Raw genomic sequence first — 15,112 nt, forward strand, 5'->3', positions numbered from 1 at the left:
AAAATATTATTGTCCCAAGCGTTCGGTATGTGGTTTTAGGCAAACTGTGATCGATCGTTAAACATTTCCTATGCACCATACCTTAGTTTTCCTCACTTTTACACATGCAAAATCAGGCTTCGGGCGCGGCCATCTTGTGCTAATCTTATCCGTTGCTGCATCGCCTGAAGTTGAACTGCCCTCAAGGCATTAAATCATATCCCCAGTCCCTGAAGCTGACATCACTAGATGTGTATGGCCCATTTCACAATGCAAATGCACATCTTGTGTGAACGTTCTCTGTGCTCCACCTAATGACGTGTCTCCATGGAAATGGCAGGACGCCTCTTTCCTCAATAAGTATAAACAGACCGCTTCTCATCAGACAACATCAGAGTTGCTTTTTCAATTGTTTCTCTGTCTTTTTTTGTATATCCTGTGACTCGTTTCTGCTCTGTTCAGCTATCGTCGTTGCTCGTAGCCTGTGCGAACAAATACTAATACAAGCATTACTATCGATTTTAATTTTGACGTGTAATGGCAACAATACAGCCCTACCAGTATGAGCAAGAGTATTCCGAGGCGGAATTAGTTGAAAGAGAAAGTTGCGGAAACGATGGGGCATCGGACGACAGTTGGGGGGATGTATCACCGGATACTGAGCCAGAGCCTAGTCGCATGGAAGACGTCTCCACCGGTGTACCTGCAATCAGTGCGAGGGCATGCCAACCAAGGAGGAGAGCTGCTGCTGCAAAGAAAACTCTGAATTCTTGGCCTACATATCTGAAGACGAGACACGCCCGCTCTGCTTTACTGAGCTGCATGACTTGGGCAGCCTGCCTCACAAGGTCCGTTTGGAGGATTATGATGGTGCTTATGCACGAATTTAGGGCAACAGTTTGCCCTCGCAATCCAAGTAACGAGTAAGTGTACTCTTGATGTGAGGTCACTTAGGCCACTAACATTTCATGTTTGTCTCCTATATTGTCGTAACTTTGATCTATCACTGCCAAATTAATGTAGTCTGGCAATTCAATACATCTCTCGCGATTTGGGGAAATCATAGTGGTCTTCTCATGTGTTTTTCCACATACAACCAAGAAACAATGTTTCTCTGTCCCCCAAACGTTATGTATTGCATGGGTGTTCACTTTTGTAATGTGTCTACACTTTAAAGCCCAAGTCGATTGATCCATTAAGTAACATGTGTACTGGCAACTATGCCATAGGATACAAGACTGCATTTTCAACTACGTTTTGTACACCACTTATGTTCATTTAAATACAGTTTGTATGTTTCTCTTCCACAGGTGGTACATGCTAGTGGCCTATCGTTCCTTTACAGCCAAATTCCCCAGAGACACCAGCCACTACAGGGGATTTTCCCACACTATGCTGCAACACGAAGTATACAATTTGTAGTACATTTGTGCCATCAACAAAAGCAACAAAATAAAATAAAAATCCTCTTTTATGAATAGTTGTTTCAATTTTTCAGTGAATGAAGGACACGCTCACTTGTCCTAGCAGGGCTGGCAGGGTGGGAAAGGCCAAGGTGCCAAACACCATGTACACTTCAAAGGTATCTTCCGTGCAGGGGCCATTGCTCACATGGTCTAGCCAAACCCAGTGTCTCCAGGCAGGCTCCCTTGAAGCAGACCGCGCCCATGCAATCCACATAAGTGTGTCTCCCTTCAGCAGTGTTCGGGCCCTTTTGTGGACGTATTATGCCCCTCCATCCCCCCCTCCAGTATCAATGGCAGTTTGGACCTGTGGCTGTGCCCTCCCAAGGGGGCTGGCAGGGTGGGAACAGCCAAGGTGCCAAACACCATGTACACTTCAAAAAGTATCTTCCGCACAGGGGCCATTGCTCACATGGCCTAGCCAGACCCAGTGCCTCCAGGCAAGCTCCCCTGAAGCAGATTGCGCGCCTGCAATGCACATAAGTTTGTCTCCCTTCAGCAGTTTTCTGGCCCTTTTCTGCATGCCTCACGCCCTTCCATCCCCCCTCCAGTATCAATGGCAGTTCGCACCTGTTGCCATGCCCTCCAAAGAGGGCTGACAGGGTGGGAACGGCCAAGGTGCCAAACACTGTATACACTTTAAAGGTATCTTCTGCACCAGATCCAGTGTCTCCAGGAACGCTACCCTGAAGCAGATTGCGCCCCCAGCAATCCACATAAGTGTGCCTTCCTTCAACAGTGTTCCGGCCCTTTTGTGCACGCCTCTTGCCCCTCCATCCCCCTACCAGTATCAATGGCAGTTTGCACCTGTGGCCGTGCCCTCCCAAAGGGGCTGGCAGGGTCAGAACGGCCAAGGTGCCAAACACCATCTGCATCAGATACACACCCACTTTTCTAATTCTTTATTAACCCCTTGATAGTTATACTGAGAACATCTGTGAGCACTGGAATTCAACTTGTGATCATGCTGCTTGTGAACATCTTTAAGCACTGGAAGTCAACTTTTGATCGTGCTACCTGTTCTCCTGCTACAAACTGCCCTGCTTGCTGAATCCAATTGTTTGTTAGTCAAGGTAAGGGCAGGTCACCTAATCATCTCTTTCTGATCTCAAAATGTAATTCTATTTCGAACAAATGTACCCAGTGTGTGTAATGTTCATTCATCTCAATGACTTTACCCTTGTCTACTGTTTAAAGTGTTCTGATCTCGATATATAGAAAATATAGCAAATTTCCTCAGTGTCAATTGTGATAGAATTGCATCTTTCTCATATAAGCATGTTTCCTTTTGATGCATGCAAGTACATTCAACGGACGAGTAACACATTATGATTTACGTTGCATAAATCAATTCTGTATGAAAGTTATCCCGGTGTATATTCGACTACGCTACACAGGTTTTGCTTCGTTGACCAAAACAAACATTGCATAGAAAAGTTTGATATAATTCCATCAATCTCATGCATTCTATTGATTTTTTTTGTAATTATGTGTACTTTTTTTATACAGATTTTTCAAGAATGCCTGCTTGTATGGTTTTCGGTTGCTGTTCTAGGAGCCTTGTCAAAAGTAAGGACACTATCATGCATAGATTCCTGACGAATATTGATTTAATAAGAGAATGGGTCCGACATTGTGGATTTCCGGTAGACGAGCTTGAAAGTAGAGTCCAGGCTGTCTTGGGAGACACGAGGGCCAATCGATTCCGCATCTGCAGCCTGCACATTACCCCGGATATGTACGGCCAATCACAGTACACAAAAAAGCATCGACTCAGAACGTCTCGTAAATTGCTTACAAATGTAATTCCAACTCTATTCATGCACACGCTGCCTCAGGTGAGTACCGGATAATGAATTGCATATTTACCAGATTGTATTACTTTTTAACTATACCACATTTTACTACACATCTGTCCCTGGTTTATGGAGCATCATAGAAAGTAATTATGACCATAGAAAACAATGCCATAGTGCCCTTCAAAAGAAGCATAATCTTTTCGTAATCGGTTGCTTGACATGTCCATTTTCTTAAGAGAGCATACTGATGGGAGCACAGATCCACGCAAGTGACGACAACACTGACACGTCCAGTATACCAATGGTGAGACCTACAGACTTGCAGAATTTCATGTTATCGACAGTTGGCTCTTCCCACATATCTAATGCAAAACTAATTTTCCCATTTACAACTTCGTGGCAATGCACTGAAAATGAAGGAGCAAGATTCTGCATCCGTTTCCTTTCCAGAGTGAACAACAACTTTGAGCGCTTATCAGGTAATTTTATTTCACTTTTCAATTACGAGAATGTATTATGCTTGGAATTTCAGATAATATGAAATGGTTTATGTATCCTGTCGGTTGTTTACGCTACGTGTCATTTAAGGGTTTCTCTATATATGTACCATTGTCTGCATCCCATTGTCTCCATTCCATTTCGCTCTTTTCATCCATACTAAAACAAGTACTGTGTTACAGGGGGATGCTGGTACTTCGACTACAATTACATCGTCCTTTGGAGCTGGTCCAGAGTTTGAGATATGCGTACTGACAGTTCCCTTGAATGAAAGAAAGTAAATCCTACACAGGATACTATAAAACGGTGACATTCTTATAAACGTGCAGTCTTTCAAACATTTCTCATTTCAGTTCTAACGTTACAATTTCTCGCTAATGCAGAATACATTGCAAAATGTTTGAGGGCAACATTATAATCAGTATGTTTTGCACAGTGATCTCTGATTGAGTACACTTGCCATCAACCCAGTGAAATTCAAAATGTATATTTCGGCTAAATGACGTACACTGTTTACGATTTGAAAAACGTTTGAGGTTGGGAATTAGAAGAGGAGGCACATGGATCAGAGGTGGTGGACAAGCTTGCTGGTGCTGGAGTCATTGGTGAATGATTCTGGGCAAAGTGCCAGCTGGAAATCTACTGTGTTCAGCAGCTTTCCTTTTCAGTGGCTCAACTTTTAGTAAGTTGTCCAGTTTCTGTCAATTTGTGGGACTTCAGTTCCTTGCTAAATCGCAGTACTACAAATATCAAAGAGAATGTTTATTCCCCGCTATTAGTCAAGCCTGGAAAATTGAACAAACGTCAATTGAAAGGACATTCTCTGGCAAACGGTTCAAGGTAGCTGGCGATGGACAGTGTCACAGCCCCGGAGTTTCAGCAAAGTACTGCACATACCACTTTCAGGACATGGAAACTAAAGAAAATGGTGAGTGCGGAGGTCGTGCAGGTGTCCGAATGTAAAGCCTTAGTGGCCATGGAGAAACATGGTTTCATAAAATCCCTCGAACATCTTCAATCGAGAGGCCATGCAAGAGCAGTTTCCAAACATTTGCCATCAATTTGATGTATGGCATGTTGCCAAATCAATCAATAAAGAAATCACAGCTGCAGGTAAAAAAAAAAGGGTTCAGAAAATATGTGACAGTGGTCCCAGTCTTTCAGCATCCATCTTTGGTGGAGCTCCAAAACTTGTGATGGGTCTGTGCAAATTCCACTTGAAAATGGCGCTCATTGATGCACCACTGTTTCAACGTTCACTCATGGACAGAAAACCAACATTTTCACCAATATGGACATGGGCCTTTATCAAAGGAACAGGAACGCAAGAAGAAGTGGTTGGTTCCATCTTCACCTCCACACAAAGCTCTTGAGAAGATCGTGTTTGATAAAACTCTTTCAAGAGACCTGAAGGGACTCACAGATTTCTGTCACACCGGAGATTTGGAGGTGTTCCACAATATGTGCCTAAAGTACAGGCCCAAGAGGTTGCATTTAAACATAGACGGTATGCAATATCGAACATTAGTAGCCGTATTAGTGCATAATGAGAATCTAGGCAGAGAACAATCGAGAACTGCAGGAAACTTTGGAATGCTTCATTACACAATGGCCTTTGCAAAACGAAGCAAAAAATGGGTTGTCAAGCCAATATACAAGGAAATGGAATTCGATTTTGTGAATGATCTCATTTTGACTGTGTTGGCCATGCATACTCATTGAATCGATCCTGATTTTGTTCCTCGGACACATACATTGCCACAAAACAAGCCCTGTCCACCAAAAGAGAACCTAGTTGAACAGTTGACTTCCCGGCAGAAATGATTATGAGCGGTGTGTATGTTCCACAATGTTTGTATATGACCAATGGAAAACTATTTAACATGAAGTTCAAAGTTATTAAAAGTATTAAGAAGTATTAAGCGTCCAAATTGTCTTTTCCAATGTAGCCTCTTTGTCCATTTTTTTGCAAGATGTGCCTTTTGGAGTATGCCATACAGTGTAACTCTGTGTTTTCCCCTTTCCCGCATTTGGCCAGCTCTTGTCGGTCCTTAACTGATCAGGGCACGGGAGGGTGAGATGGATATCAGCATGAAAGCAACTGCGGGGTCTGCAGTTGCGGTACCATGCATGTGTCCAAATAAACAGAATAAATATGCGTCCCACTAAGGAATGAGACCTAAGCTAAATAACAAACTTGGCATGGAAGAACTAATGACTGTAAGCAAAGCACAGCATGAAAGGGGGCTGTTGATGTGAAAAAGGTGTCTTCTGACCTATATTTGTATGGGGGCATGTGTTAGGGGTTGTTGCTTTTGGATGCCTTATCAGAAAGGCTGATCTTTGATTTGCAGCCTTTGGAGTCTTAGGATTTCAAACACAGTTGGGATAGATGTCAGTTTTGCCAAAATATATGACCACTGTAGATTAGATATATGGTAGTTGAATTGGAGGTGGTGCGGGGTTAGGGTCTGGTGACCAGATGCGTTCAAAGGGAATAGGGGTCATGGGTTCAGGGGACCGCCGACTGGCAGGGAGGGTTTGGAGATGCCATACGTCAGTCAGCAGAGATGGATGGGACACTAAAGTTGGAGCAGGCTTTGGTCTCACATTCTTGGATGAGCACATTTTGGCAGGGCTCCATACTCACTACTTGCAAAAATGAATAGCTGCATTTCCGTGAGAACAGGAGACGTGCTGACAGAAGACAGAGGTGGTGGGGGCTGGCTGTGCGCGGCGCTGGGTGAGGTAGAGTGAACATTTCGCCAGAGGGGCAGAGGGCCTCGAAAAAGATGGCATTTCAAAAGACACAAAATGGAGTCCAAAGTATGCAACAGCGTTAATACACTTATATGAAACATGGGTGATGCAAATAGGTACAGGAGGGGTGGAAATGTGTCCCACCTTAGCTTATACGTCATTTGCCCGATACGAGAATGGTGCAGGGGGCGGAATATACCTCCACTCCTCCAACATTTGTTAGTGCAAGGGAAGTTCAGTGGAGATGGAAGGGCACTTGGATTTATGACTTGTCAGTGTCTCACGTTATCTGCAGAGCTCATTCCTCTTGAAAACAGGGTGCACACAGATGTGACAATGGGGAGGACACTGACTGGAACTGTTGTCATAAAATAACTAAATCAATATCAATATAGAAGAGTAAAAAAAGTATTGAAAGTACCGCGGCATTGGTGGATGCCAGCAAACTATTTGTTTTTTTTTAAACATATTTCAAATGCCACATTGGTCGGCCGGGCTAATCGCTCCCATGGAGTGAAGGTCATTGAGTTTGATGTTGCTTGTGGGCTGTTGACACTAACACATCCTGTACAGTATGTTTTTGATTTGTGGCTTTCTTCACCAAAAGGAAACTTAGCATACGTGCTCCTAAGAAGGATCAATTGTTGTTCGTACTTGGAAGAAAAGGAAGGATTCGCTATGGATTGAATGACAGGAGGTGTGTAATACCCGCAAGAATTATAAGGTTCACCATTTCAAAACTGGACAAAGGAACATGTCATTTCATTTCATGAAAATCGTTGATCTGAGCGGGCACTCTGCGGTACGCCAAGAGAATGGAAATACAAAATATAATGTAAGTTTTACTATAGACATTTTTATAGACAAAGGAGTCAAGGTTTCATTTTCTGACCGGTATTGCTGGCTTACATTGTAATGGGTTGTTGGTTGGGGTGTATTGTGACGACACGCAAACACAACCTGTATATATTTGTCTTTGTCCCGGGCACATGGGCAGTCCAGCACCGAAATGCATGGAGTCCACGTCTGGGTTCCCCCAGGTTCCACCAACACCAAGTTCGTTGCTACTATTCCCTTATAATGCCGTTTATGTATTGTTCGAATTCTTCCGTCAGCTTACGCATCGCAATGCGAGCTAAACATACTTCACAGCACTAACCTCTCAAGCACATCGTAGACTCCAACTTTCCACAATGTTTTCTCCGTGTTTCCATTGTTTCTGGTTTGGGTTCATTATTAGGTTTCACCCGGTGCAGAATTAAATGGTAAATGGATAAATTAGAATAAAGAACAGCTACTGAAATATATTTCTGTTATGTTTTCTACACAACTACATCCTTCCTTTCTGCTAATGTCATCCTTTCCAGATACCCAGTGATGGCTTCTTCAGCAGGCAGTGGCCGATACACCTAAATGGCTGGCTTACAATTACGCTGATGTGGGACGAGCGCCCCGGACCGATATGCCCTTACGCGGTACCAGCGACAAGGAGCAACCTGACATCGTTTACGGTGGTCTAGCAAGAAGTTGATGCCGAAGCCTTGCGATTCAAGGTGCGTCCAATGCGCTTCTTCTACCGAAAGGAACACTGTATGCCTCATGATAAAGATTTGATGTTTGAAAACAACAAAATTAAAAATTGGTTGAATATGGGAATTGGAAGATTTTCTCGGAGCGTTTATTGTCAAATAAAAGCACATTATAAATTGCAGAGTATTGGTGTTTTCTTTAAAAATAGTGTTTTCTATTACGATTTTGGACACGCTGTGCTGTGAGAGGATGTGTGTGTTGGTATTCCGGGTTCTGCGTCAGCTAACGTTAAGACGTAAGTGATGACTGGGTGCGTTTGGCTACTCTGCACACTAACGTCATGAAAATAGGTTGAGACTATCCCTAGGAATAGTGATGTGAGCTTCAGTGGTGGGGGATATGATTTAGTGCCACAAGGGCAGTTCAACTTAGGGCGATGCAGCAACGGATAAGATTAGCACACGATGGCCGCACCCCGCTGCCTGATATCGCATGTGTAAAAGTGAGGAAAACGAAGGTAAAGTGCATAGGAAATGTTTTTATGATCAATCACAGTTTGCTTAAAAACACATACCTGAACGCTCGGGACAATAATATTTTTGAGCGCACTATTCCTTTAAGTGTAGGGAGTGGGAAAATATCTGTTAAAAGCACACAGCCGTAAAATGGGTTGAAGCCTGCTTGGTGATCAGGTATCTTGGCCTCTGAATAAAATTCTCATTCTTGTGTTAGTGATGCAACGGTCCTTGGGGCCAGAAAACCACATACGTCTGTTAGAAGGGCTGCAAAGCACTAATTGCAGGAGTCACACAGCTGAGTAACTTGTTATTTCAATGTTTACTGTCATACTGGTGAATAAATATAGTACATGTTGTGTTTTCATTTCAGGGAAGCAGACAGTTATTGAACAACTACCCTGTGTACATAAGCAGCAAACAGTGGGACGAGGCAGTTAATTCCTCAAAGAAAGATGGTCGGCGCCTCCTTCGATATCTCATTCGATTTGTTTTCACAACCGATGAGCTAAAGTACTCATGCGGCCTTGGGAAAAGGAAAAGGTCAGTTCATTCAGCAGACACAGGTCCTGAAAGACGTCCTCTGGATCCAGTAAAAGTCACGTGTCTCAGAGGTACTGCATCTGTACACTCAGTGTCCATCATAAGTGATCACATTTCATTACGCTGCCATTTTATGTGTGGGCGTGTTTAGCTTGTCATAACTTAATTAGTTGAGACATGAAGTACTGTCTTTTTGGGATATGTTTTTGTAAGAAAAATAATCATCACAATAAAGAAATACGTGTGTACAGGCGCGTTATAAATGCCATATCATATCATATATCATTAGAAATTTAATTAGCACATGCTACAATATGAATCCTGTTGCAGCCTTTAAAACACACTGGTATATTGAACTGATCAGGTTGCTCGTTTCTCAGGCTTTACCTAATGGTACAAGACCTTGTTCTAAGCAACTTGTAGGCTATGCCGGCTCTCCCTCTTGCCACCCAGCTGCATAATTCCAAAAGTCCAGCTTACCTGCGTCTGGTAATGCTGCACAGCAGCCATAAACTCCTACAACTTTTTCAAGACCAGCCATGGAAATGGAAGGCTAGGTTCTTTCTTGAGTCTCCATTCACCATTTCCATGACGCCCATCTTTCTTATATAATTTTTCTTGGGAGCAAACATCGCTCATTGTACTCAATTCTTTAACTTACACCAAAAAGAAATGTGTACCTCAGGCATTGTTTCCGGTTGCTAATGTGAGCCATTAGCACACAGTATGGCCCTCCAATGACTCTGATATAGCATAATTACAAGACACCTGACATTAATGATGTAGCAAGTATGGCATAACCCTAATAGTACTCAAACCTGTGGCCCACAGGTTCATGTATAGATTTTCTTCAATAAACTCATTCATGCAATGATCTGCCTTTATCAGGTATCTAGCCAAAAGTATCCATTCTCTGTATGGGTTCTGTAGTCAGACATAATGATCATGAACTGTTGAAAATCGATGATCCTGTAGGTCGCTGTTCTGAGTCGCTTATCGCTTGATGTGCTTTGCGCTCTGCAGCAAACTTCACTGAGAATGGGTGCGTGTGGCTGGCTGACATAGCACGGAGCAAACGTGGAGGAGAGGCGAGAGTTGGCATGCTGCAACACACTGGGACCTTCTCTGCACTTTGTTCCTCTCGTCCTCTCGTCAAGACGCTTAAAATGAGCCTTGTCCAGTCCTTCTACGACCAAATTGATGTTTCGCCGATTCCAGGCAACCGTCTACGCAACCGTCTCATGTGTGAAGGGGCTGAAATCCAGGGAAAGGGGTGGGGTGTTCAAATATCATGTAGCTAGTAATGCCCAGAGGGTCTTAACAGGTAACTATGGAACATTTGAAGCAGATTGGTGATACACTGTGGAACTGTATAAGGAACAAACTAACAGATGTTCTGCTTTATATATGCAGAGATAATAAATGTTACTACAGCCCAACCTAGTAGCCACCAAAATGACAAAAGCAAGTTCAACAAACGTTTAACATATCCCGCAGCGATTTCTGTGATAGACACATTGGGCCCGATTCATGGAAGTGTTTTACAATGGCGCAACCCCTAGGAAGATGTTCCATGAATTAGGCCCATTATCTTGCTAAGTTATGGTATCTTCCGTCTGCACAACTCCTTACTTGATATTAAAATGTTGTTTAAATACCCCTTTTTTCCAATTCCCTCTGGTCTACTGGTGTACGAAGCTAGAGATTCCATACTGCTTGATGTGAGAATTCATTGCTCAACACGGATTGACACTGTTAAGAGCCTTCTACCTCAAGATACACTGGCGCCATCTAGATTACCAGTAATTTTCATTACACATGATACTACTTTTCGTGATTGCACTACTTATGTGACTGTACAGGGAGGACACTAGCTACAAACAAGAGGTAAAGCCTGTTCATTCTGTGGACCCACTCTCTGTCTCTTTATCTGCTAGTGACTCCCCAGGAGCTGTTGGGTAATGTCCACAATCGCTGGCTGGAATGTGGATTCCATCCCAAATTCTACATAATCAACATCTCCCTCCCCATCCGGCTACCCGGGAAGGATGGGAAGAGAAAGAAAAAACATACGAAAGGGTGGGGAGGGTTGAACCAGTAGATCAGTAAAAAGTGAAAATGTTTTTCACATTGAGAAGAGATGCTCTCCGATGCTGGATGGGGGTCCGTCTCTCAGTAGCAATTTCTGTAGAAGTTGCCACTACTAGCTTTCTTCCTTCTATTGGGTCAGCCCTGCTTTGTGGCAGAGAAGACTGGCTGTAACTATAGTATGCATCCTTTTGCAGGGTTGGGTCCATCTGGTCTGGCAACAGTTCTCATCTGGACTGGCAACATGTCCTTCCAGGGCTCTGACCATGAAAACATAGATGGGGGACCACCTCTCAGCACTCTCCAGCATAACACTGCTTTTGCAAACAGCGATGACTATGGTGGATGGAACCTGAGTCTTCCTTTGAGCACATAATGTGGCTCCTTTACACCAAACCAGTCTCCCACCATCACATGAGGAGCCTTCACTGCCTTCATATGGTCGTAGTCAGCCCTACAGATAAGGGGTGTATTGGCCACTTTTACTCTATAAAAATAGGCAAATACTCCTAAAAATAGGGAGGAGAAATACTCTCATCAAAAAGTAGGGTACAGACACTAGAACCTTGTGTCTCTTCTGTCAACCACAAAGCTCCATGGGCATGTTTGGACTAGTAGAAAACGGATGTATATGATTTGTATACATCCATGTATAAAATTAATTTGTATACATCCATGTATACGATTAATATTTTCATCATATATCACATGTAGTCAAACTTGATGCAAAGCACATAAATAAATATTTTCCTACAAAGTCGCCTATAAGGAAGCACTTCCAAGTACTATGGAGCCAAAAGCAGATGGTTCATAATATATCAACAATTTGATGTAAGACAAAAAGGTAGGAAGTGACTTCTGTAAAGTATTTCAATCAGGTGATACACCCTGGTCTCAGCCTAGTATGCAGCGCACACCCGAAATGCTTTTTTTTATTATATCTATAGGTTCAATATTCTGAGTGATATACCACTCATATCACACCCCTTCTCAAATACCCGTGGTCACGATGGACCAGGAATCAGGCTGGTTGGTAAAGGTAATATTTATTTATTTATTTAAAATTCAAACCTATGCTTTTTAATATATGGAGCAGCAATCACCAATGTGGTGACAATAACAGATAGGAAGGTATGTAATGCACTTAAATTCACTCTTTAGCAACACAAAATATAAAACACCAGGGAAAAGAACACTTTTGGCTTGTTTGAAAAGATAGCACTTAAGTTAGGATTTCCCCCTGCAAGATTCCTCAACCCACAAACAAACAATTCTAAATGGATATAAGGAACGAGCAGGTAATCACGAATAAGGAAGAGAAAACAGAATACAAATCTAACCTTCCCTCCCCCAAACAAGAGAGAAAAACGGATTTGAAATCTTACACTTTAAAATGACATTTGGAAATAGCTGGGTAAAACAATGAATGTGTGCAAAAATCCTTAAATCAATACAAATCTCTATGGGAGCAACATTGGAAAGATACTAACACTCATGCTATAGTTTGAGCAATAGTGTCATAGTGTGTCGGGTAGTGAAAACAGAAAAGAAACTTAGTTTGGAGAACAAAATATTTACTATAGTTTTACTCTATGGTAGAGCATTCCGGCCAGAATACCAAAGAGGGACACAGTAAGCTCTAGAGTTGATTCATGACTTCAACACCAGATCTCCAGTGTCCTCTCTGGCGGAACCAGTCGGATCACTCGAAGTAGGATTGATAATTTAAGCTTTACACAAGATAAAAATGACTAAAGAAATGGTGCTTAGCAAGATGAATCAAAGACAGGATTGCAATAAGGATTCTGACAATGTTACACGTTATCAAGGTAAGGATGGGATGGTTTAGAGATTAGGATGAGGCAAGGCAAGGTATGCTATGGTTTTCTATGATTCCTATTAATACTTACAGTCCACTTTAATTTAGGGTTTTGGACCGTCAAGGGTTCTGGTCATCATATGGATCGGGTCCAACCAAGGACAGCTGGGCAACTCTGGTGGGACAGGATCATCTAGGCCGTTCTGGTCACCGGACTGCACTGGACTGGCCCTTCTGGTTACTGGAGACTGGAGATCAGTGGGATGGCGAGTTTGCGGGCATGCATCTAGCAGTAGCAAGCCAGATTGGATCGGGATGCTTCCCTTGGGTTTTTGGGATTTTTAGAATTTGAGGCCTAGCTGAAAAGGGGTTCAGCAATGCATAGGTCTTGGCTTTGCTTTGCAATGATATCTGGAATCAGGATCAAGCAGGATGAAGAAATCAGGAACAGGATGCCACGCAGGAAATCAGGAAGAAAGTCAGGAATCAGTGTGTGTCTCTGTGTGTTGTCAGGTTCCCTTATTTATCATGCCAAATGACATCACTAAAGTATATGGCAGGGGAAGGCTTACTACCCACACCCATAATGCTAGGATTGGGCAAGAGCATAGTTTCCGCCTTGCTTTTCGCTGATTGGATCACAGGAAAGGATGTCATGTTTATGGGATGATTTTTACAATGACGAGAAACCTCCCCTAGCCACTGAACCAAAATCTCATTATACCACAAATACATATTTATACAGTTATAGCCTCTGGGAAAATCAGATACCCAGGTTACATATTTTGTGGGTCATATTTCAATCCAAACCCCAAGTCTGGGGGACCTGATTTCGCCTTTCTGCTACATTTTGGCAATTTTCACCATGAAAGATTTGGCCTAAAATTTCCCAACTTTGTACACAGATGCGCATTTACCCCTGGGATGTGTGTGCAAAATGTTATGTGCGCAATATCAATACTTCCATACAACTTCTGTTCCTTATGTAGTAATGAGTTCTACCAAGTCTTCACAGAAAGAGCATAAAATTAGATTTAAAACTACAAACTTTTCATATTTTCCTCATTTTTGCTACAAAGTTAAACGTCTTTAAAGTTCAGTTACAAAATAAGCTGTTTAAAACCAAAAGGAAGTATATTGTCACTTCATCAGTTTTTTTTTTCTTTTCCCCAACTGCAAGCAAATGTCAATTCCTTTGAAGCAGGGTGAGGGGCCTCTCTTTTGATTGAAGTTTACTGCCCCTCACACTTGACAGGTGAGTCTCAGCCTGCTATTGTTCCAGCCTGGAGCAAAGACGAATGTCTGATGCAACTTGGGAAGTCCCTTTGTCCTGGGTATTCCAAGCCTCCAAGCTAGCAATTAGCCTTTCCTGTGCCCGATGTTTATGAGGTGTCACCCTTTCTCAGGGCTAGCAACTGGCAGAGCAAGTTTTTTTTTCTTTATATAGTTTGCCAAATCAGCCTGGGTTTTAGCTTTGAGTTTCTCCTTTTAAATCTTGACTTTAAATCTATAGAATTAAAACAGTTTATATGTGTATTTTTAACAGTAACAAATCATTTTACATTTCTAAGTAATCAGGCCTTTATACAACAATGTACTTTAAATAGGCGATTTTCCCCCTTCAGTCAGAAAAAAGCACATTTTACTATTTCTTTAAATCCGGTTTTCATCTCCAGCAAATATACACTTTCTGCAGCTATAGTTTTTTTCTTGAGTGCTGGATTTGTTTTGCAGCATGGATACAGTTACAGACATCTATTTAGAGTCTTTCTCTAGGCAGCTGATCCTTGATACTGTTCCAAAGAAATAGCTGTGTTTCCTGTGTAAAATGAAAACAAAGCCCCTAGTTGATTTTTCAAGGATACATTTGACAGGAGCTGTCATTCAAATGAGGCCCGGTTCCTCTGAGGCACAATGAATGATCCTGGGCATTGCAGGGCCTTTTTGATCACAGTGGTTCATGAGAAATTGATGAATTTAACACCAATCAGCACTTTTAAGGTTGAGAAAGTGTAATTTTAAAGAGACATTTTGGGTTTCCCAGCAAAGCAATGCTGCTTCTTTCACTTCACTCCATTTTAAATGTTGCAGAGCACACTGACACATTCCTGCAGTGAG

General features: G+C 42.4%; 1 protein-coding gene across 2 annotated transcripts in view; it reads left to right on the forward strand.

Moving 5' to 3' along the window:
* The window catches only part of BEND4 (BEN domain containing 4), a 489,416-nt gene that overhangs the window by 362,845 nt on the left and 111,459 nt on the right, over positions 1 to 15,112 (forward strand). Inside the window, exon 4 of one of the 2 annotated variants that reach the window (XM_069631743.1) lies at positions 8,918 to 9,087. In XM_069631743.1, the coding sequence (XP_069487844.1) occupies positions 8,918 to 9,087 (170 nt within the window). Of the gene's footprint in view, positions 1 to 8,917; positions 9,159 to 15,112 lie in introns of both variants that reach the window. The other variant, XM_069631744.1, reaches the window with a different exon arrangement.

Source organism: Ambystoma mexicanum, chromosome 6q (assembly GCF_040938575.1).
Source record: "Ambystoma mexicanum isolate Mex_15411 chromosome 6q, UKY_AmexF1_1, whole genome shotgun sequence".
Taxonomy (NCBI): Eukaryota; Metazoa; Chordata; class Amphibia; order Caudata; family Ambystomatidae; genus Ambystoma; species Ambystoma mexicanum.